The 22,714-nt window shown below is 39.4% G+C and overlaps 3 protein-coding genes across 4 annotated transcripts in view; all 3 read left to right on the plus strand.

Moving 5' to 3' along the window:
* The window catches only part of LOC138023603 (single-stranded DNA-binding protein 3-like), a 41,130-nt gene extending 31,727 nt beyond the window's left edge, over positions 1–9,403 (plus strand). The window contains exons 8-9 of the mRNA XM_068870626.1: positions 5,579–5,620; positions 7,512–9,403. Coding sequence (XP_068726727.1) covers positions 5,579–5,593 — 15 coding nt within the window. The 3' untranslated portion in view covers positions 5,594–5,620; positions 7,512–9,403. The remainder of the gene's footprint in view (positions 1–5,578; positions 5,621–7,511) is intronic.
* Positions 9,404–12,451: 3,048 nt separating this feature from the next.
* Positions 12,452–22,714, plus strand: part of LOC138023593 (uncharacterized) — a 213,690-nt gene continuing 203,427 nt past the window's right edge. Inside the window, exons 1-2 of one of the 2 annotated variants that reach the window (XM_068870618.1) lie at positions 12,452–12,876; positions 14,311–14,360. In XM_068870618.1, coding sequence (XP_068726719.1) covers positions 12,869–12,876; positions 14,311–14,360 — 58 coding nt within the window. In that variant the 5' untranslated portion in view covers positions 12,452–12,868. Of the gene's footprint in view, positions 12,877–12,963; positions 14,361–22,714 lie in introns of those variants that run through there. The other variant, XM_068870617.1, reaches the window with a different exon arrangement.
* On the plus strand, positions 15,002–21,515 carry LOC138023597 (piggyBac transposable element-derived protein 4-like). Its single transcript, XM_068870619.1, has 4 exons — positions 15,002–15,182; positions 18,625–18,704; positions 18,864–18,923; positions 18,998–21,515. Exons 1-4 carry the CDS (start codon positions 15,028–15,030, stop codon positions 20,794–20,796), a joined length of 2,094 nt encoding a protein of 697 aa, XP_068726720.1. The 5' UTR covers positions 15,002–15,027; the 3' UTR covers positions 20,797–21,515.

Genomic DNA, 22,714 nt, shown 5'->3' on the forward strand with positions numbered 1-22,714 from the left:
CCAGGATCAAATTCAACGAGTGGTCAGAGCAGGTTGGCTGTGGAACCCCGGGATCTCGATGGGGATCTCAAGGCAAGCGCCCTAACGCACTGGGCCACACTTTCGCAATGAATTAATCACTCGCTTAGCTGGCTTAACTATGATTCAGGCTAGGAATCTTGATGAAGTATTGTTACTTTTGTATAGTTCGACTCACAACCATATTTGTAAATCATGTGACCAAAACAGAGCAATGCCTAAAAACTCAGGCGAGTTAACTATTTTTTCACAAAATTTTGTAACGCAGCAGTATGAGAACATCCTGACATAAAATAGTTTTTACAAATTATTCGCAAAAAAGTATGATGTCATAAGGCCCATCCTGGATACACTTTTCAAAATATCAGTTCCTTTTTTTTTTTTTTTGTCGAATTAGAAATTCCATGCTACAGTTCCCGAAAAAATCCCTCTTCCTTCCTTGCCTGGGAGCTTTTACTTTTACCTGTTTTTTTTTTTTCACTGAACTGCATGGCACCTTCTGATTTAAGTGATGTCAGATTTCCAATGGTTGAAAAAGATTCTTCATAGAACCATCCCTGCACACCTTTTTTGCAGGGCTCTTTGACTAAAAAAACCTTCCTGAGCAACCATTGTCTTCTGTAGTTAAGTGTCAACGCACCTAAACATTCAAAAAACCATGTGGTGGAGTTGATACAATCTGTTACGCTACACTTCACGCCAGCTTGCTTATGTAAACTTCTGTTGAAAACCCCTGTACTTTCAAATAATCCATGTGTTAACCCTTTCCCTGCCTGAAGGGGGTCCCCATTTGCGAGTAACGTTTCTATCATTAGAGAGAGTGAAATCTAGAAGTCCCACGCTTGGGTCAGGAAAGGGTTTAAAATGTGACATTCTTTGAGTGTACCTAATTGTAATTGTTGGCCATTTCCTGCCTGATCTTTGTTGATTTGTTACTGTGAACCACCTTCACTTTCATCCTTTTTCTATTTTCAAACAAGACGTTACATGTTTTTGATGTACTTCTGTAATTTTCATTGATGATTGTAAAGTAACATTTTTGTTTCAGATTCAACCCTGATATGGATGGCCTTCCTAAGGTCTTTTATACAGTAACCTTTCTTGTAAATTATTGCTGCTTCTGTTTTGTGCACACAATGGCATGTAGCTTCATTTCCTGTTATTTGGCTCGTGAGTTTCTACAAAAATGGCAGCTCCATTGCTTGACTGATACCTTTTATGGATCTCCTCTTTTTCTGTTGTTGATGGCCATTCATCTTCAGTAAACTGCAGAATACCCGACCAGTCTTGGTGTTCTTGTACATAGCTCTCCGTAACGTAGAGCTCGGCTTCATGTTTATTGTTTTGTTGAAAAAGTTGGATTTTTATATCACTATTAATTAAACGAACCCTAATTTGATTTTAAAGAAGGACTGCATGGTTCTTTAAGGAGGGAATGGTTAATGGAAAAAAACAGACGAAATTTGATTTGATAGACGTTTGATGTAACTATGAACCTGTAACCATGTGCTTGTGTTGCGTCTGTAAGGATAATCAGAATGATCAACAAATCCTGGTACTCCCTGGGGAGGGAGATGGACAGTTTGGCAATTTACCGCCATTCTCACAAGATAAGTAAGTGTGTTCTTTTCTGATAATTTTTAGGGTTAAAATTCTGGTCGATTAATCAATATTTGAAGCGGGAAGACGTAACCCAGAAGAAATCTAATGAAAAGGAAGATCGTTATCTTAGACATCACGAGGAGTATTGTCCTCATCCCATATTCGAAAAGAAAAAGAAATATCGCTATGTTAAACATAATCAAGTGTCCTCATCCCTTAAATCAGACCCGTAATGATAGTCGGGGAGCCACAAATGTGACCCGTATGCGTTAATTGCATGAGGTAATCATTAAACCATGTGAATATTAGCACTTAAAAACTGACACGGAGCACTGTGTGAAGCTACTTTATTAAGATTTCAGTTGGAACACATGTACAACCAGGTTTTAACCAAAACTTGTTTCGATAGAGCCTGTTTTTTCACTTGACAGGTTGAACTTTGCACATTAACAAATGCTACGTGAAAGATCGCCAAACAAATTTTGCGAAAGGTCTGGGTTTAAATTCTGTGGAGTTAGTTCATTTGTTGAAAATGGTGTAGCTACCGCGCCTGGAATTTCAGACCTTGTTTCTATTTTCTTGGGGCCAAGTAGAAACAAAGGCCTGGAAAGTCAGCCTAATGAATAATAAATAATATGGTTAAATGATCCTGGGTGGAATCCATGTTCGTCCAGCGTCGAAGACTGACAATCCGTTTTCCTTTTTCCTCCGTTATGACAACAAACATTAAATCAATAGCTGTCAAAATACACCTACAACTGTAGCAACCATACTCTATTCGCTCTCCTGCCAGACACTTGAAAAAGGTTCACCCGCTCGGAAATTCTGGAAGAATGCCGTATGCGTTTGTCGTATCCTATCGGGAACATTTCTTTACTTCTTTACCACGGACTGCTCTTATCAGAGCCGCAAATCTTAGAAATAGGTCAAAGTACGTCATCTGAACCCAACAGACCATGTGACTGGTGGAATGAGAAAATTAAATGACTGACTGACAATAGTTGCTCCGTTTCCGGTGTACCGTATAAGTTGTACGGGCTCCACCCTGGATGATCACCAGAAAGTGACATTTAGGTTAAAAGGTCGAATGCGGAGGTTGTAAGCTCGAAAATTGCGGCACACGCATTTTATTTTTTTTGAAAGGGAAGGCAACGGTGAACTTTGTGTGACTCTTCATGTCCTCGTTCGTTAAATCTGGAACACACATGCGTTTTACCTTATTCCAAAATGACTGTCATTCTGATACCTTTTTTTGTTCAAGTCATTTCCAGATGCCTCTGATCAAAATTCAGAAAGTCAGTAAATAGCGGCCATTTTGGAATTAGGCCAATGAAACATGAAGATGTATAGCTTTCATTTCCATATTAATAATATAAATTGAAAAAAATTGTCAATTCTGATTGTCTAAGAGAAATGCAGTTTTCAAGTGACACAAGTATGAAACCAAGCATTCTGATTGGTCAGTGAGCAAAGACAGTCACAAAAAGCCAATCAAATCCGAGCCCTAGATGTCGCAGTTTTTGCGTAATTGCGTGATACTCTGCCTAACCATTCCGACTTTTTTCATGTATATTTTTAATGAGTAATCATGAATAAGTAATCACATGATTTTTCTTGTGCTATTTGGATAGCATTTTTTTTTTCGAAGACTACAAATTGCACTCGCCCTACGGGATCTTGCAATTTTCACCTTTGAAAGAATTTACTATTGCTTATTTTTTGATTACGTCATCGCGGCCATGTTGGTGGACAAGAACAAAAGATCTCTCATTTGCTCCTTTTGTTCTTCCACCAGCACTTGTACTTCACATCATGTTATCTTCGTCTCTAAGAAATATTTAATAACCCAAGTTATTCGCGCATTTTGATTGTTTCTTGCCTAGGATCTATTAGAGGACAGGACGCACGATTGACGTCACCATCTCAAAGTTTTCCGAATAAAGTTTAATTCTTTATTATATAAAACAAATAGATTCCATGTTGCCGTGCGTCTCTTCAGTAACAGATCACAGAAGACGACGTCAAACTGTGTTAACAACATCAGTGACACATTCGGCTATCGCCTCGTATGCCAATCTATTTGTTAATTACCTGCTTGCGGGCAGTTGATGTACTTTCCTTTAGAGAGGGTGTGAAAACGTAACCTTTTCACATTCTCTCTAAGGAAAGTATGCCTGATCGCAGGTTATTGTCGCCACGAAACACGTATCAGACGCCATATTGGAAGAGTGTGGAAAAGGTCGTGGCCCGGTTGACAAAACGACGGGTTGTGGAGTGAGAAGAGCGGAGAGAAAAACTGCCTGTCCGAACACCAGCCTTTTCTCGGTAGCAGCGTCCATCAGCGGACGCGGCTTTCTAATTGGTTGGCTCAAATGGTTTAAATCTGTCCGCTCTTCTTACTTCCCACCCGTCGCTTTGTCACCCGGCCCAGACCTATCCCACGCTCTTCCAAATATGGTGTTTCGTGGCGACAACGACATCTACCACCTGCAAGCAAGCTATTAAGACATGGTCATTCATTCATTCATTCATTCATTCATTTAATTAGTTATTGTTATTAATTAATTATTTAATTAATTAATTAATTAACATGAGATCACGCACTTGGGCCAATATATTGCGTTACTGAATGCGGCTCGTAACTTGAACAAGCAGCGTTCAATGCTCTGGTGGTTAAATGGGAGAAACCTTTTTAAGAGACGCAAAATGAGTTCAGTGTCAACTGTATTTAGCACTGGGGTACAAATTGGGGACACTTGACAGAAATCAAATCCAATTTAAAACCTCTCGGATGGACAACAACTCTGATTTGAAACGCGAAATGTTGTTTGCTTCTGTGAAAGTTGGGTGACCAACAAATAGGCAACATGTTCTCGAGAGTGGAATTACGATAATCATATAATATCACCCAGCGTTGAATATATGATAATCATAATTACATGCCATATGCACTGGTCTAAGTACCAGGACTTGTAGCAGATAAAAAGAAAAAAAGGGTAAAAGTATTCCCTGGACAGGATTTAAACACGGAGCTTCGGCTTAGAGGAACAGCTTCTATTCACTAGACCACGATGAACAACTTACAAAGTTTCTGTAATACGTATTTGTTATTTGTTGCCTGGCATCTAGAATAGGATCACAATAGTTCATCAAAGATTGAGCCTTAGCGCTAATTTCAAAATGGTTAGCTTTGTTTTAAGTGTGGCTGGACCTTTCTCGTTAGTTGTCTAAAATAAGTTCTTAGCGAGTGTTATCGCACGTTAAAAGCCCGGTCTTATCACAAATAAATAAGATTATTGTGTTTAAAAATGTTGTCTAAGCAAACGGCGACTCGGGGGTTTAGTGGTTCAGGCCCGTGACAGGTGATCTAATAATCGTAGCTTCCAGTCCCGAGTCCGGATATCTGGTTGAATTTTAAAAGAAAAACGTTCAATTCCCAGAATTCCTTTCCAACTGTCAGTGTCATGAAATAATGTTAATTGTATATTCAAAGCCGGTTGATACTATATGATTATCGTTATACCAGTCTCGAGGATGACTTGAAATTGGCCAGTTTCGTATTCTCGCAGTTAGACTGAATCTAGCATGAAATGGAGGCTAATGCGGGGGAAATAATATGAAAAGATTCCCCGCCACACATTTGCCTTCACTTCATGCTCGATCCGACCCAACCGTTAGAATACGAAACTGGCCTAATCCACGCCTTGAAAACAACCATAGGTCATCTGACGCCATAACCACTTGTAAAAATGATTCATACGTGTATCACACTTCTTTCGTCGTTCGGTTGAACGTACTCTAATCCCCACGTGCACCATGCTCCTCGCGGTCTGTGGCAGTGTCCTGTTTGCTGACCGCTCGGAGTGCGTGCACAATCGTGCCCCCACCCTTTTTTTTTTTTCCTTTCGTGTCACCCCATGCGGTGGTTTGTAATACTTTAATTCTTATTTGTTTGCAGACATTTCCAAGTTAGAGTACTGACCCCTAACTGGCTTTTAAAGTGAGTTTATGAATTATGTAAACGTTGATAGTACGTAAACATTGAAAGCATGAAATTGTGTTTTATCCGTGGTTAGAGCTTACAAATGACTTATGGTTGACAAAATGGGCCGTCCTAAATTTGCAGCCAAGGGACTTAAGTGTTCCTCCTAGAATTGAATATACCGGCGTACGTTTTGTTTTCTGCGCGCACTTTCTTCAATCCAAGTTTGTATTCACCTCATTAGTTAGTGTGATGGCCCTTCGGTTTATTACCATGGTCCAAGTGATCAGGGATGGATTTATAAAGCTTTCTCAAAATCATTAATAATTCACCAACCAAGTCCACCAATCACAGGATGTATACCACATCACTTAGATGTATTTTCATACGTGGCCCAATAAAAAGTTGATGAAACCTTAGAGATCTAGATACGATATCCAAATCTCTTCTCATTTTTTTTCTCTGCCGTCTCTAGCTAGAAAAACAAAACGAAACAATAGTCGGCCAGTTGTTCGAGAATTGAACCAAGAACTCGTGCTTCGTGTTTTGAAATTCGAAGCAGTGAGTACTCTGCCTTCGGCGTCATGCTTTCGTCTGTTTCTTAGTGTTTGGAACCTCGGATGAAACATTCCCACTCGTTATTGATATGTTACTTCTAATATCATCCAACTTGATCAGCATCCTCGCAGATGTTGGTTCGTGTTGAACTTATCGACATCCTTTAGCCAAATATTGACACGGTTGCTTTTACCTCTCCATCTGTCTGTCATAGAAAAAGACAACGTTCTTCCATTATTCGTCTACAGTCGTTGTCATGTGCACTAACCAAATAAATCCAAATCTGCAGTTCCTCAGGAGGAAAAAAACTATCAGGTCGCAAAAAAATATATTCAATTTATTTTCCTCTCTCTGCTAATTCCACGAACAGGAAATGGCACACACTTCTGGACAGATAAACAACAGGCTGTTTTCAAAGAACTATCACAATGCAAAGCAGTCTATGACGTGAACCCGGTATTAGGCTCGTTCCTCTTCTTTGCTTGGTCGTAGATCAAATTACAACTTTTAGGAGCCTCTAATACTGTGTTCACACTTGGCCGAAACATGATTAGTCTGATCACGAATGAAACATGTTTCGTTATGAAAAGTGTTCACATCAGACAGTGCAAGGCGCGAATCATGGTTGAAACATGATTATTCTGATGATTGAAATAACCTCGCGAGGTAGTTTCAATCATGATCCGACCAAGCACGTTCAAAATGGCGGATTCATGCGAGAGGAGGTAAGTGCCCAAAAGAACCAAAATTGGCCTATTAGGAGGCTAAATGTCTAGTTGCAATATGGGCCGACGAAGAAATATAACGGCAATTATCGGCGATCGTTACAGATGAGCTTGTGGAAAACGGAACATCTTGTAACGAAGAAAGCGCAAATGCCGTCTCCTCGTTAAACGCTGCATAGCCCTCCTCCTCCGAACGTCTAGAAATTCAACACTAAACGAAAGAATGAATGCAACTGTTACAGAAGTTTCCAGCTCCAATCTACAGCTGAAATGTAAAAAATTATGCGAGTGTCATGAAACAGCATAAGTTACACAACCATGCATGAAACGTGTTTCACACGGACATCTGGTGTGAACGACCCAATAAAAACATGTTTCGGCGAAGCATGTGTCCTTGACCCATGTTTACTCTAATCATGTTTCGGCTTTAATTTGAACACAGCTTAAAACAGTGACTTTGAAGGAGAGAGTATAGCGAACCAAAAAATTAATGTTTGACCAGTGCAGAGACTTGTTAAGTAGGGAGGGCAGTGCATGGGGCAGTGTAGAAATATCTCGGAATCGAAAGCTCCTTTTTAGTTTTTGTTTGTTCGTTTTATTTAACGAGAGCTTTAATTTCCTTTCAGGATCACTGTGAATCGGTTGCGATCTTAAAGATCAAAGAAAGCATGCAAGAAGAAGCAAGAAGATTTGAAAATGTCGATGGAACGACGGACCATCAAGGAGAGTTTTTCATGCAATAACAGCTAGAGAACTTTCGCCTTTGTATATTTGCCAACCACTACCCAAAGATTTGTAGAAAACAACTGTACTTGATCTACGGAGTTTGCAGGGGGAGAACAACCCCGCTATCGCTAAACGCCTTCTTCTCTTGTGCCAGGGAAGACGAGTCCAAAGTAGATGTCTCTAAATTAAGGTTATATATATAGAAAGGGAAATATGTTTGTGTAGTCCATCGCTTACGTTGTGGCTTATAATTAATAATATACGGACAGTTGTTGGGTGTTTGTGTAGAATAATAGGCGAGTTCTTTGGGACAAGAAAGCTTTCATATCTTATCAGGAATGAATGAGTTTGCTGCTTCGGTGTAGCGTACAATAAGCGACAAAAGGGATCCAAGCCACGTGCTTAAAAGCTGGTTGACCCAGATTTCTTTCTTGACCTCAAACGCGTTAAACACGTGACCAACACATGATGGGCTCGTTACGCCTTGGTGACGATTCTTTCTATTTATCCATCGCGTGCTGTAACGTTGTCAACGCTTAGTGAATTCTAGTTCCTTCTTAGTGGTTCGGGTCAAAGTCACGTAACGCGCCTCGGGTGAGGAACGTTGTTCGCGCGACTGCTGCCCGAGTGGCTCCGAAGGAGACTAAGTAACATGTTCCAAATGACGGAGAAACTTTGTGCAAATGGTTGCTTCGCCTTCTCGAGAAATGTTCAAAACCGGAATCTTTTGTGAGACGTGTACCTCGGTGCTCTGTAAAACTGTAGCGCAAGCTGGTGGTCGATGCGTTGGCGCCCAGCGGACCCAGTGATTGGTAAGCTTCTGATTTACACTGAAAAATCAAGGAGCTGTTTGGAATGAAAACTTAAGCTCACTGCCAAGTTTTTCGCAAGGTTTATATATTGCTTCGTCTTTTAACGTGAAGACGGCTAGTTATCTCATTTGCACGTTTAGATCCAATGTGCGTCAAGTCTCGTTATTTCACGCATATTAGGGAAACAGTCCTTACCGCAAGGTGTCCGCACGTAACAAGAGGGAATCAGTAATTGGCATGATACGAGGTGTAGCTACGTAGAAAGCACGGGAAAGCACTGCGCGCGAGTCAGGTGGTTTTGGTCTGCTTAGTTTAATTAAACGGTGACTCCAGATCGTTGGCCAGTCAAGAACCACAGTCTTGATTCTATGTTGCGCTTGTTTGTGATTGGTGTTGTAGCGTGAAAGTACTGCTATGGAACAAGGCGGGCTTTGCATGCTGGGAGGATTAATTCTATCAAACGTACGGGACCTATATGAACATTTTGTAAACGTTCGCCAACCAACAAATCTTTCAACTCGTTTAGGAAAGTAGTAAATTAAACATTTTTTTTGTTTCTGAACGAAATATCGGGGGGAGGGCAGGTCTTGGGTCTGCAAAACGTTAATATGATTGATGTGATAAAAATTGTAAGATTATTTGAAAGAACTAATTTTTAAAAGCAAAAAAACTATACCTTGGGGAAAAGTTGTGTACATTACGGATAATGAGACGCTGATAGTATTTAACTCGTGAAGGAAGATGCAATGTTTAATCCACCTCTGTCTTTGTGAAGTAACGAGCAAATTATGCAAACAACAAGGAGGAGAATTTGAGATTTTCGGACACAATTTTTTTTTTTGCGGGTTAGATAAAATCGCTCATCTGTGCCGTGAATAGCAAGATGAAACTGTATAAAGACCTTCTACAATATATAATTCAACTGTCCAGTATATTAATACACTTTGAGATCATGTTGATTAAAGAAATTGTCAATGAAATCCTACTAGTAAGATTCGCCCTCAATCTGTAATTTCTGCTGTTCTGTCATGAGTTCTCAGCAACGTCAACGGTAACTCAGCTGAAATGACTCACAGGCCATTGTGAACAACAAGAAAACAAAGAAATGTGTTTTAATAAGTAATTTTTTACGGGGAGGTCTTGGTTTTCCGGGTCTTAAGGTTCCATCTTCGTTTTCCACATCCCAAGCATTATCCAACCACGTCCTTTGTACTGGGGCCTCACCGCCTGGTATATTAATATGAATTTGAAAGGCTTTGTCAAAACGGGCGAAAAACTTCGAAATTACAGAAAGGAAACTTCGAGGAAGCAACTAAAATCGACGGAAAAAACTACTCGTGATGAATAAAGGACGGCGAAAGAGCTCAGATGAACAATTGTCCTTAGCAAGTTTGTTTCTTTTTTGTGCTATAAAAAAGCATCGTTTTTATATCGGCAAAAATCTCCCTCCTTCTTGCGGGCTTCTTTCTAAAGCTCTTTGGACGAGCAAAGAAAAAAGAAAAGTTGCCAAACTGCGATCCTCGCATGCTGAAGATGTCTTGTATCATACGTCAGGGTCGGCCAGGGTTTTTGGGTATACGGTATACAGGGGCTTTTTAAATCGGGTATACGGTATATTGCAGTTAAAAGACGAGTATTCGGTTTATCACTTTCTTTGAATTTCAGGTATACGGTATACAATGCTTCCATTAATTTTGGTTACGTACATTTGGATGAATTTTGGGTATTTTTGGGTATTTTGGCGATTTTTTTCGGGTATACTGGTATAACACTACCCCCCGTTTTCAGTCCCACATCAGCTCATTTGTGTAAAAGGAAGCTTCATATAGATTCTTGTGCACAGTTGTACTCAAGGCTCGGGTATACAAATCTGTGGTGAAAATAGGCATCCACAGCTTAACACAGTTACTTCTGTATAGTTTCATATGCAGGAGCAAAAGCTAGAGTGACTGTGTAAACAAAGGCACAAAAACCTTAGCCTCAACTTAAGATTAAGTACTATTATTATCAATATTATGATTACTATTCTTAGTCTCGCTATGTACACTAGCAATTTAATTCTATGAATGGCTAATTCTTGTAGCATCAACATTCATTTGGAATAGAAAAGGGTATAGAAATGTGTACGTTGTTTAGATGTTTTCATATTTACGCCTTCCCACTTCTCAAAAAAAAAAGTACAATGTTGGTGACTGGAAAATACATATTGTTGTCTGCTGTACAGGTATACGACGGAGTTAACTGTTGTTGCTTCCTCCATTCTGTGTCCTTAATCAAAAATCTTTTACTTTCCTGAAGGATCTCTCTGCAAGTCTTAGGGAGGAAGGAAAATCCCTTCTAAGCTCATTTATTTTCGACATTAGCATGCATTACCCACCTCCAGTCTCCCAGTGGCTTTTTTTGGATCTTCAAAGAAACAGGACTTATTTATTCTGCGTCATAGACCTCTTTCATAATGGCAGCCAAATAAAATATTCTTCTGTTTTTCTATCCTTGCTGCAACGAGCGAATTTCAAAAGAATATTTGTTTCAAAATGAGGGCAGTAGGTCTAATTAACATAAATGCAACAGAATGTAAAGGAGGTTGCCATTTGTGAAAGTGGTCTATTTCCCTGCCCTTACACTGAAGGCAAAACATTCAAAACCAATCCTTCTAACTTATCGTGGTCAGAGTTTGGGTAGGGGTGGGAAGAGCTGATGCAAAGAGGGGGAGGGGGGGTGGCATGGGCTTTTTTGCTCGGAAAAGGGTGGCCTTACCTAAATATGTCAATGAACAAATAGATAAATAAATAAAGAAACCGATAAACATACAGTAAATAAAGAAATGAAATAAAAATTTCAATACATTAAAAAAAAAGATCGTCGACAAGAAGTGTGTGCTCTGAAAAACGAAAAACTTTTATGTAATCACCCGTAGCTACAAATTGTGGATAAAAATGAGTCTACTTAAAAGATTGCTCTTTTAGAAGATGTTTGCCATCTTGGGCAACGTAGCATAACATTATAAGGGATGCTCTTGCTCGCCACTATCTCCATCATCTTTTTTTCCTAAAACGGGATAGATCTCAATGTTTTGGAGGGTCAGCAAAATTAAGTGAAGGGTCTCTCTTCGTTTTGATTGTATATCTTACCTTGTGGTACAAGAGATATGAAATGCAATGCCGACATATCACTGGAAAAAAGTTTAACTATAATCTTATATGCTTATGTTATGCTGGATCTTGTTAAAGGCAGAAAGACTGTCGTGACCTTTCCTCTGGTAGTGATGGCGTGTGAAACTCATCAAAGAAGAAAGGAGGGAGGTAGTTTCTAAAGAAACTGTGGTGCTGCGTCGGTGGGGGAGTAGTATACAAAAATTTGGTTTTATCAACGGAGTTGATAATGTAAATTGGCCACCGTACAGAGATTCTAAAAGCTGACGTTTCGAGCGTTCATCAAAGAAGACACAATTGTAGATCTCTGATAGTCATAGCCACAGATTTAAAGGATAAAACTATTGGTGGAGGCCGTTTTTTGTTATCGGGCCGTTGGGATTATTAACGGGTACCAACTAACAAATGAATAGCGGACAAATAATTTGATAATTCGTTCAACCCCAAAAGGAACGCTAGGAACATACGCGTTTTATATAGAAGCACAAACAATACAAAAATATCTGCAAAGAAATTATTCCTGTTTGCATAGGCCTCGTGATAGTGTCATAGTATTCAATATGCAGATCGAGCGGCCTCGAAAACGCCAAAGTCAGTGGCATACTGCTTTTGTTAGTGGCACGAGGGAATGTCGAATCTGGCTTGTGAAGTCCGTGCGTGCATTCTCGTTCCCAGAGCTGCGATCCTCTGGCAGGTTCCAATACGTTCTCGTCACTGATTGGACAGAAGGGAACACAATAAAAATGCTAACCGGAAGAAATCGGAAGAGAATGGCCGAGGGGATTCTGTTTTCTGTTTGCCGTACTTGCAATGGAAATATTATTATTAACAACCATCCTTTGGATTTATTTGGTGAAAAAGCAATTAGGGAAGGAATCGTACGGGATTGAGAAGAGTTTTCTGGTTTGAAAATTTCTGTCGACGATGGTTTATTACCATCGGGAATATGTGGAACTTGTTACGTTACTATCACGACATTTCAGGAGTTTGTGAAGACGGTAGTTCATTCGAAAGCTCAACACGAGTCGGTTATCCGATCTAAAAGAAGGAGGTCTGTGCAGCAGAGCCCGTCCTTCACCAGGTGTGGGACGCGAGAAAAAAGGAGCAAGGTCAGCTGGTTATATGTTACGCAGGATTTTTGACTAAGCTGGATTCATGTGTTTACAGTGTAATAACTGTTCATGTGTTTAAGAACGGAAAGCCTTGACTCCTTTTGAATATGTCCGTGGTGAGGAAGAAAAGATTAAGCCAACAGCTAACCTGGCTAACGCGTACTTTTCTCTTATTGCAATAATGAAATTTGTAAATATATTTTCTTTGTGCAACATCGCATTAAAGTTGAAACTTGATTCCTTCCATGCCCACTTTGCATTAGTTATAAATATAAGAAAATCACACAACTAAGGTTGATACAAAAGGCTTCCGTTGAGACCAACCCCTGATGAAAAGGGACTACAGCCCCCAATGAAAAACGGGGGTAAAGTGGGGAGGGCGGCTATCCAAAAAATGGATAAATTCCTGTCAAGTTTAAATCTCATGTGATCATGGCAACCTGCACCTTCTGGGTAGTTTCTTATCCAGAGGAGAGCTTGAAAGATTCTCCTGCTGGTACACAGCTACTGAAAAACAACTTTTGGGTTCTCAGTTTTAAGGGGATTATTATGGCCACAGTAAATTGGGTATCTATTAGTTAACTTTCACATTGCTGTTTTGGGCTAGTATATAATTTATTAAACTGGTAAATTGTAGGCTCAGAAGAGCTTAGCCAATAACCTATTCTTCGACAGGCATCAACACTTGGGCTCATGCATGAGGGACCCTGTTACATGCTAAATTGTCTCCATGTTACATTGATTCCATACAGTGTTACGTTTAACAGGAAAATTTGGTTTTATCAAATATGTGGATAAAGGTCGAATTAGCACCATGAATGATTTGGAAAGCTGACGTTTTGAGTGTTAGCCCTTCCTCAGAGCGAATGTTAGTCACCTGTCCCTGTTTGCACCATCAAAAAAGGTCAACATGCATTTTGGACTATTCTGCTGGATGCACCCCACAAGCAAAGGCTTGGTTAAATCTGCTTCAATGGCCAGTGCTTAATAGAAAACTGCCTTCCGGGAGTGCTTCTCTTGAGATAAAGTAACCGATCAAAAAGTTATATTTTGTTGTGTTATTTAATTAAGCAATAGAGGATGTTTTCCATGTTTACATATCTAAACGCGAAGCGCAGTTGGGAGAATTCTTGACAGTTATGCAAACCCGAGACAGAGCTCTCGATCCGAGGCGCTGGCCAAGAGGATCGCAGCTCTGGGAACGAGAATGAATTCTTCAAATGATATGCACGCATGCGTCCGTAAAAAGCAGGTGAAAGTTATTTTTATTTTCAAAATCGAGGCCTCGTGTTTTGCAGCACTAAGTCTTCATGGGTTTAAATATGTTTTTGTCTGTAATTCATAGAAGATAAGAAAAAGTTCGTCTAACCTAAATCAGTTTAACTGGTAGGAACGCTGCAGTATACAATTACAGCTTCTAGCCTTTTATGGTTCATTAGAACTTTCTGAAGTATTTGGTAGGACAGAAACTAGTTATTCTTTCCGTTAAAACGAAAAATCAAACCGGGAACATAGCAGGCCCAAGAGACAGTCAACAGTCTTCACGGAATAAAAGACGTTTATGTGCAGGCTCTATTTGTACTCTACTTGTATCTTAACGGTTGACTATCTGAATTTTAACAGGCGCAAAGTCGATAATGGAGGCGTGGCTCATGTATTGGTTGAGAATTGGGGTAAGTTTTATAATTGGAGTCACACTTTAGTTAAACATTTTCGTTTGAATTATGATTGGTATTTGTGGTCCCTTTTCATCCATTTTTATTGATTTATTCAGTATCCCCATTCAATCTTCGACATTCATTTTTATTTGGATTTGTTGTTCAATAATTCACTTGATATTGAGAGCCCTTTGCACAAGAAAAGAGTTCAATCACTTTGCGATTTGGAACTGCCTTTGATCAACATAGACCCTTTCATTCTCACGATTGAAACGTTCATTCTCCCAACTAGTGACATAGAGTTTTTTTGTTGGATAGTCATGAGAACTTGGTGTTATATGAAGATCACGCCTCTTTAGCTGATAATAATGTTCATTATCATTACCTGTTTCACTGACATTTCATAGAAACTGTAAAGAGAATTTACACATCCATCACTCCTCCTACAGAACACAAAGCGGACTTCATTCACCCGATTTGCCTCTCATTCACTGTGATATTAATTTCTAGTCACGCACTCGCGCTATCGATCTAAATAGATCGATTTTCTGAAAATGTCGTAGAATCGTTGCGTTACTTCCGATTTACGTCAAATTTGGAACAATGACAGTTCGTAGAATTAGCCAATCACTGGCGAAGTTTCATCGTCAGCTTCTGAAAATTCATTTTGAGCTCGAGCGTAATGGCGTCGTGTAGTAAGAGGATGCGTGTGGAATATAGTGACTCGGAAGACGACGAAACTCTTAGTGGAACCATCGAAGGCAAGACTGGAGGCCTAGATAGTGGTGAAGAAAGCGAATTGGACCATCTGGTGGACAATGAGTCCGATATTTCAAGGTAAGAATCGATTGAAGTTTGTGAGATGAAACCACGCGGTTCTCGGGTTCGAGAATTAATTTTTCATTTGTAGGAAAATGTGGTTTGTCTTCGCTTTCTTTCTGGCTTTTTTACAGAAAAATGCTTCTTAGTTCATATCTAAAGTAAAAAGTTTCTAATTTTCAACGGTTTCTCGCTTTTGACTGTTTGAATCAATGAATAGTGCATTTGTTCTGAATCGACGCTCACGTAGGACGCATTGCCTTGGTTACGGTCCTGTTGTGTCGCTACTATTTTAGATAACAATGACCTGGACCAGGTTGAGTCCGCGATTCTCGAAGTGTCATGCGGATTTTCCCATAAAAATGCCCTTGAAGCTCATCAAAATGGCGGCGAAAGAGTAGAGTGCTCCACTTGTAGGATACATAGTGTATTTAGTCTGGAAAATGTGCAGAAGAGCGTTTCGAATGATTTCACGGGTAAGTCGGCAGGAAGAATGCTTTTTAAATAAAATCTCTGACCTTTACTGTGTGAACACTAGTTTTCTCTCGTGTTTCCGCTACAGTCATTGTTATTTAAATGATGCCTTGATCATTTCTTAAATAACAAGGACCGGAGCCAGGTCATGTCTCGATGATTGGGGAGGGGAGAGGTGGGAATAATAGGGCTTTTTACAGCGATCTTTGCTGTTTCCGGACGCTGTAAACAAAGATACATGCCAAATTCGAAGGAAATGGCGGTAAACACGCCGTCATGGAGTCAACTGTTCTCTGAGAGCTTTTCTGATTATTCGGGATATGTTACTGACGAACTTGGTAGATGCTTTCAAACTTATAAAGGGGTATGAAGTCAATACAACGAGTTCATTTACCGTTACATACCAGACTAGAGGTTTTGGAAAAACTCCAATAGGTAAGATCTCTTTTTTTGTTTTTAATCAATGCAAGTTTATTATAGGTCTTAATTATTTTTTCCAAAAATGTTATTGTTATTGACCGTTTTTGGCAATTATGGTGACTAGGGACTGGGATGGGGCCATGGAATTTGTAACAAAGGAAATTATTGTAAATTCTTATCCCATTTCTACGATGGAAATGATAAATTAAATTACCCACAAAATGGAGCTTTTTCAAGAACTTTGGAAATAATTACCCTTTCCTTCAAGCCCCTCCCACCCACCCTAGGTTTGGAAGCTGGGGCAAGGCATCTCCAACAAGACTCCATTGAGATCCACCTAGGGTTGCAACAGACAAGAGGTATTTCCCAGTGGCCACTGGTCAGGCACCTGTATTCTAGAACATGTATATTCTAAAAGATGGAGCATTATTAAGATATTGAATAGCCATTTTTCTAATTTTTTAATACACTTCACTTGTCAAAAACAGACAGTTTTGGCTAAACAGGTCAGTCTTCACTCAATTTTACATTAAATGTCAGTGAATCATTTAGTAAGTGCACAAAAATAATCACTTCCAATCACTGTAATCTAGTCTAACACTGTTTCAGTTGCTACAAAATTCCTTGTGTTGCTCATGACTATTCCTCTCTTTGAATAACTTTTCCTCTTCACTATATATCAGTAACAGTCACTTAGCAAAAAGGTAAAATGGAATCATCGTATATATTTTTTCTTTTGCTAATGTGCATTGATATAATAATATTCAATAATAATAATAATAATAATAATAATAATAATAATAATTTACCACAGTATGTAAAGCCTATGCATTATTATAATAATGTATTATTATAATAATGACTATTATTATAATAATGTATTATTATTATAATAATGACTGTTTTCCTTTTAGTGTCCTGTTGCGATCTGGACCATTTTGGCACTCCAAAAGTTTGTGTCCAAGGATTACGAAAGGAATCCCATCGAATTCTAGATGCACTCCCTCCGTTGCCTGGACATCTTTGCAGTAAATATGATGCCTTGGATTTTTTTTTAGTTTTCCCCCCATTCTCTGTATTTACTGTTGCAACCGAATGGCCTATCATAATAATGTTACTGATACATAGTGAAGAGGAAAAGTTATTCAAAGAGAGGAATAGTCATGAGCAACACAAGGAATTTTGTAGCAACTGAAACAGTGTTAGACTAGATTACAGTGATTGGAAGTGATTATTTTTGTGCACTGACTACTAAATGATTCACTGACATTTAATGTAAAATTAAGTGAAAACTGACCTGTTTAGCCAAAACTGTTTGTTTTTGACAAGTGAAGTGTATTAAAAAAATGGAAAAATGGCTATTCAATATCTTAATAATGCTCCATCTTTTAGAATATACATGTTCTAGAATACAGGTGCCTGACCAGTGGCCACTGGGAAATACCTCTTGTCTGTTGCAACCCTAGGTGGATCTCAATGGAGTCTTGTTGGAGATGCCTTGCCCCAGCTTCCAAACCTAGGGTGGGTGGGAGGGGCTTGAAGGAAAGGGTAATTATTTCCAAAGTTCTTGAAAAAGCTCCATTTTGTGGGTAATTTAATTTATCATTTCCATCGTAGAAAGTGGATAAGAATTTACAATAATTTCCTTTGTTACAAATTCCATGGCCCCATCCCAATCCCTAGTCACCATAATTGCCAAAAACGGTCAATAACAATAACATTTTTGGAAAAAATAATTAAGACCTATAATAAACTTGCATTGATTAAAACAAAAAAAGAGATCTTACCTATTGGAGACTTTCCAAAACCTCTAGTCTGGTATGTAACGGTAAATGAACTCGTTGTATTGACTTCATACCCCTTTATAAGTTTGAAAGCATCTACCAAGTTCGTCAGTAACATATCCCGAATAATCAGAAAAGCTCTCAGAGAACAGTTGACTCCGATCCATGACGGCGTGTTTACCGCCATTTCCTTCGAACTTGGCATGTATCTTTGTTTAAAGCGTCCGGAAACAGCAAAGTTCGCTGTAAAAAGCCCTATTATTCCCACCTCTCCCCTCCCCAATCATCGAGACATGACCTGGCTCCGGTCCTTGTTATTTAAGAAATGATCAAGGCATCATTTAAATAAAAATGACTGTAGCGGAAACACGAGAGAAAACTAGTGTTCACATAGTAAAGGTCAGAGATTTTATTTAAAAAGCATTCTTCCTGCCGATTTACCCGTGAAATCTTTTGAATCGCTCTTCTGTAGATTTTCCAGACTAAATACACTATGTTTCCTACAAGTGGAGCACTCTACTCTTTCGCCGCCATTTTGATGAGCTTGAAGGGCATTTTTATGGGAAAATCCGCATGACACTTCGAGAATCGCGGACTCAACCTGGTCCAGGTCATTGTTATCTAAGGTCTTCCATTTCGAATTCGTAGTATTATTTACCTATTCGTAGTATTATTTACGTATTTTCGGACGCGATTTTGCGTTGTCGCCGTGTTTCATTTGCTTCGCAGACTCTCTGTAAATCAATCTGAAATATTTTCATGTTTTCGAATTTCTGTTTTAGGGATGATGACAACGAATTTTCACTCCATCTATCAGAGAGTGAAATGGAAGAGGAGGATGTTGAAGAGGATGATCCTTCAGGTAGATATTCTGTGATTATCAATTGATTGTGTAAAAATTGTGCTACAGTATTTTGTTGTTGTATCATTCATTTATTTTTCAAGGGTCAAATTATTTCCAATTTTATATATTTTGGGTAATTATTATATATTTGTATAATTATATATTTGTTTTTGTTAGGTGCAGCTCCCCTACCGGATGTCCCTCCCCCAGGACAAGCAGACAACAATGCAGCCCCACGTTAGTATAATGTTTTGCTTGGTATTTGCATGTGTGATTCTCTGTGATATTGAAATGTCTTTTACACTACACAGGTCCCACTGGTGCTGCCGCATTCTATGGTGTTGCAGCAGCCAGACCTCGTCGAAGTGTTCTTCCAGGTCCCCGTGCCCCTCCTGTTGTTCCTGTGCTTGGTGGTGGTCGTGGTCGGGGTGGAAGTGCACAGGCAAGGGGAGGTCGCCGTGGGCAAGGAAGGGCACGTGGTCGTGGTCAGGTACGTGGAGCTGCATTGCCTGTTCTTCACGAGACCTATGATGACGTCGATCAAGGGAATCAGCCGCTGCAATTCCAGCCGACGCGTCCCATTGGCGTGCACTTTGGTCACCGACTGCTGCGCAACACGATGACCACGGCTGTTGAGTTTTTTAATTTATTTTTTACTGTTGAGTTGATTAACAGTATTGTTATCCATACAAATAGTTATGCATTTCAGCATATTGCCACACACCAGTCCTATTCCGAAAAGGATGGATTCTGGCTCGAAACCAATGCAGATGAGATTAGAAGGTTGATAGCCATCCTCATCTACTTTGGTCTTATAAGAGTCAGCGACACCGTTGATAATTACTGGAGTGTGAAATCTCTGTATAACGGTCTGTGGGGTAAGGCTTTTATGCAACGTAATAGATTTAGAGCCCTAATGGCCTTTTTGCATGTTGTGGACCCATCTAGTGAACCAGATGGCGATAAGTTACGTAAGATAAATTCGCTTCTAGAATTTTTCAAAGAAAGATGTAAAGAATTATATCAACCCAGGAGAAATGTAGCTATTGACGAAAGAATGGTTAAGTCTAGGCATAGGTCTGGCATCAGACAGTTCAATAAAGACAAACCTACCCGCTGGGGAATCAAACTCTGGGTGCTGGCAGACAGCTCGAATGGCTATACCGTTGACTTCAATGTCTACATTGGTAAAGTTGCAGGGCAGGAAATCAGTGCGAATGGGCTAGGTTATGATGTCGTGATGAAACTGATGAACCCCTATTTTCATCAGGGGTATCATCTTTATGTAGATAATTTTTATACATCTGTTACCCTCTTCAAAGATCTTTATGCTAGGGGTGTAGGTGCCACAGGCACTATAAGAGACAACAGGCGTGATTTTCCAGCTAACATGAAAGACAGCAAAGTATGGGCCAAAGGAAAGAATAGGGGTAGTGTTCGTTGGGGGAGGGACCCTCCCTGCTTGGCCCTACAGTGGTTGGATAATAAGGTAGTTTCGATGCTAACCACTATTGACAATGCAAATGTCAAGAGTCAGGCCAACCGTAAAGTTAAGTCAACCAGGGGTAAGTGGAGCAGCGTAGCTGTTCCACAACCTGGAGTTATTTCAAATTATAACAAATTTATGAATGCTGTCGATAGGTCTGACCAAATTTTAGGTACCAATTCGGTTCCTAGAAAGTGTGTAAGGTGGTGGAAGACTTTATTCTTCCACCTCATTGATATTGCTCTCGTCAACAGTTACATTTTATTTCAACAACACCGTACAAATTCTCCTGACGAGCCAGCTTTGCAGCGGCCAGCTACCTACTCTCTTGTTAACTATAGAGAGGAGGTAGTACGTGGACTCTGTGGATTTGTAGAGTATGCGGCTCTGGCGGCCCAACCCACTCCAAAGCCGCCTACACCTGAGGATGCATTTTTGACCGAGCACATCCCCGATTCTGGTAAAGACAGGAGAAATTGTGTGGTGTGCTGGCAGACAGAAAAAAAAGAATACAAAGTAAAAACTTTCTGTAAGGCACCACAATGTAATCGGTTCTTACATATAGGGGGTGACAGGAAATGTTTCAAGGTTTATCATTCAAAGGGTTACCCTTATAAACGTTGAAGGCGGGACATGGTAATCGCTTCCTACATATAGCGGGCGACAGGAAATGTTTGGAAGTGTATTATTCACAGGGTCACCCTTATAAACATTGAAACATTTCAATTTTCAGTTTTTTTAGGGTCAGCTTACGTTTCATTGACATAAGTGCAAGCCATCTTGTGGGTCAGTTGATTGACATAACTTCAACCTTGTAATAAGTATTGTAATAAGTAGTCCTGACAGAAATTGTGTGAGAAAGGGTTGGAGTAAGGGTATTTTTCACTTTCAAAGGTGAAGGAAAGCTTATTTCATCTTAACTTCACTTTACTACCCACCCCAGCTAAGACACTCCTACCACAAAAAGACAAATGCTAGGACAATTTTCTTGCGAAATTTTTATTTTTACAGGTTCTCAATAAAAATTCATAAAATATTTATTACTGGGTGTATTTCCACCAGATTTGGAGGAATTGAAGCTAAAAGATAGGGGAACAAATCCTCTTTTAACTTTTTGTCATACATGACTCTGTCGGCCATTTTGAATATTTTAAGTAAAATAAATTTGCATAAATTATGTTAATTAGGTTTCTAAATTTTCCTTGTAGAAAGATTGTGAGCTCCTTTGGAGACAAACTTTTTTTTTCCTTGAAGCCCTATGTAAGGACATGATACTGATCGATTTTTACAGTCTTATGGCACATCATTTGTGAATTATTAATAAATTATTAATGTGGCAGAAATATGTCTAAAATTTCCATGACAACAAAGGGATAAATTATTAACTTAAGCACTTATGATATCTACAAGCTCAGTATATGAAGGGGTTAGTTGTCTGAAAAACTGTGGTGCTGCGTCGGTGCCGGGAGAGTGAAAGACACTACCACCGTAAAAGAAAAAAAAATATTTCAAATCAATGGCTAATGTTTCGAGCTTAAGTCCTTCGTAAGAACGAAGTGAGGAATGAGGGCTGTTTCAAGTTATATTGGAAGTAGGGGAGCGATTCCATTGATTGGAGATAATGTAACGAAAAAAGCGACTAAATTAGCTGAATAAGAAGCGCTCATATATAACAGGGATTGAGAGTGCCGAGTGGCTTTTGTTCCAAAGATGCCTTGCTGGCGTTGTCGGGGGAGGGGAAGGGGAGGAAGAAGGCGTGGATTTTTCAGTCCTCACTTCCCCTCCCCCGACAAAGCTTCCTACGCAAGCTCTGTGGGTTTTTGTGTTTCCTTGTTGTAAAAAAAGGCCGCAACTGTCATGTTATTCATTCGCTCAACTAAAACGACTGTGCCACTTGGGAGAAGTTATCAGTACCACCGCGTGTACATTCTTTTGCTCTCCTTTCATTGTGCGAATACCTATTCATCTCAGTATGTTCCCATTTGATTGTTTTCCCTCTATAACGAGTTGAAGGCGGCTTTGTGATCCACCTACGTTTCAGACTTCCTCACTCAACACGTAGTGACTGAATATACGATGGGCAGGTGGTAGGAGAACAAAACTGATTGACATTACATTTCATCGAAACTTTTTAAATTCCATTTTTAGCGCTTCTAGTCTGTCTAACTGTCATGATCAGCAAAAAATTAACAGATATTTCAAATTCGGACATACAGTTAAATCGTTTACATCAGGCTCCGCGTTTAAAGATAGAATCTTAAAACTATACATTTCTTTTTTGCTTTTTGTCTAAATATCTTAATTACAACGGTTGGCCGAGTGACATTCACCAAGTTACTTATGTATAAGTTACAAATTTATTTCAGCGCTGAGTGTTTAGGATAAAACGTGAGCAACTATTTAACCATTTGCCATGTTAACCATGAGTCCTATTAACTTTCAGTCTAAAACAAAACCGAAATTGATATTGACAGCAAATTATTTCAGAACTTTCTTAATATTCTTTAACACGACATGAGCAACTGGTAGCCAAGAGAAGCTA

Source organism: Montipora capricornis, chromosome 11 (assembly GCF_036669925.1).
Source record: "Montipora capricornis isolate CH-2021 chromosome 11, ASM3666992v2, whole genome shotgun sequence".
In the NCBI taxonomy this organism is placed as follows: domain Eukaryota; kingdom Metazoa; phylum Cnidaria; class Anthozoa; order Scleractinia; family Acroporidae; genus Montipora; species Montipora capricornis.

Bases quoted from the DNA above. Each gene is read 5' to 3' on its own strand.
- LOC138023597 (XM_068870619.1), top strand. From the start codon at position 15,028: ATGGCGTCGTGTAGTAAGAGGATGCGTGTGGAATATAGTGACTCGGAA. The intron at 15,183-18,624 runs GTAAGAATCGAT...TTTCTGTTTTAG, and splicing joins AATGAGTCCGATATTTCAAG to GGATGATGACAACGAATTTT. The intron at 18,705-18,863 runs GTAGATATTCTG...TGTTTTTGTTAG, and splicing joins TGAAGAGGATGATCCTTCAG to GTGCAGCTCCCCTACCGGAT.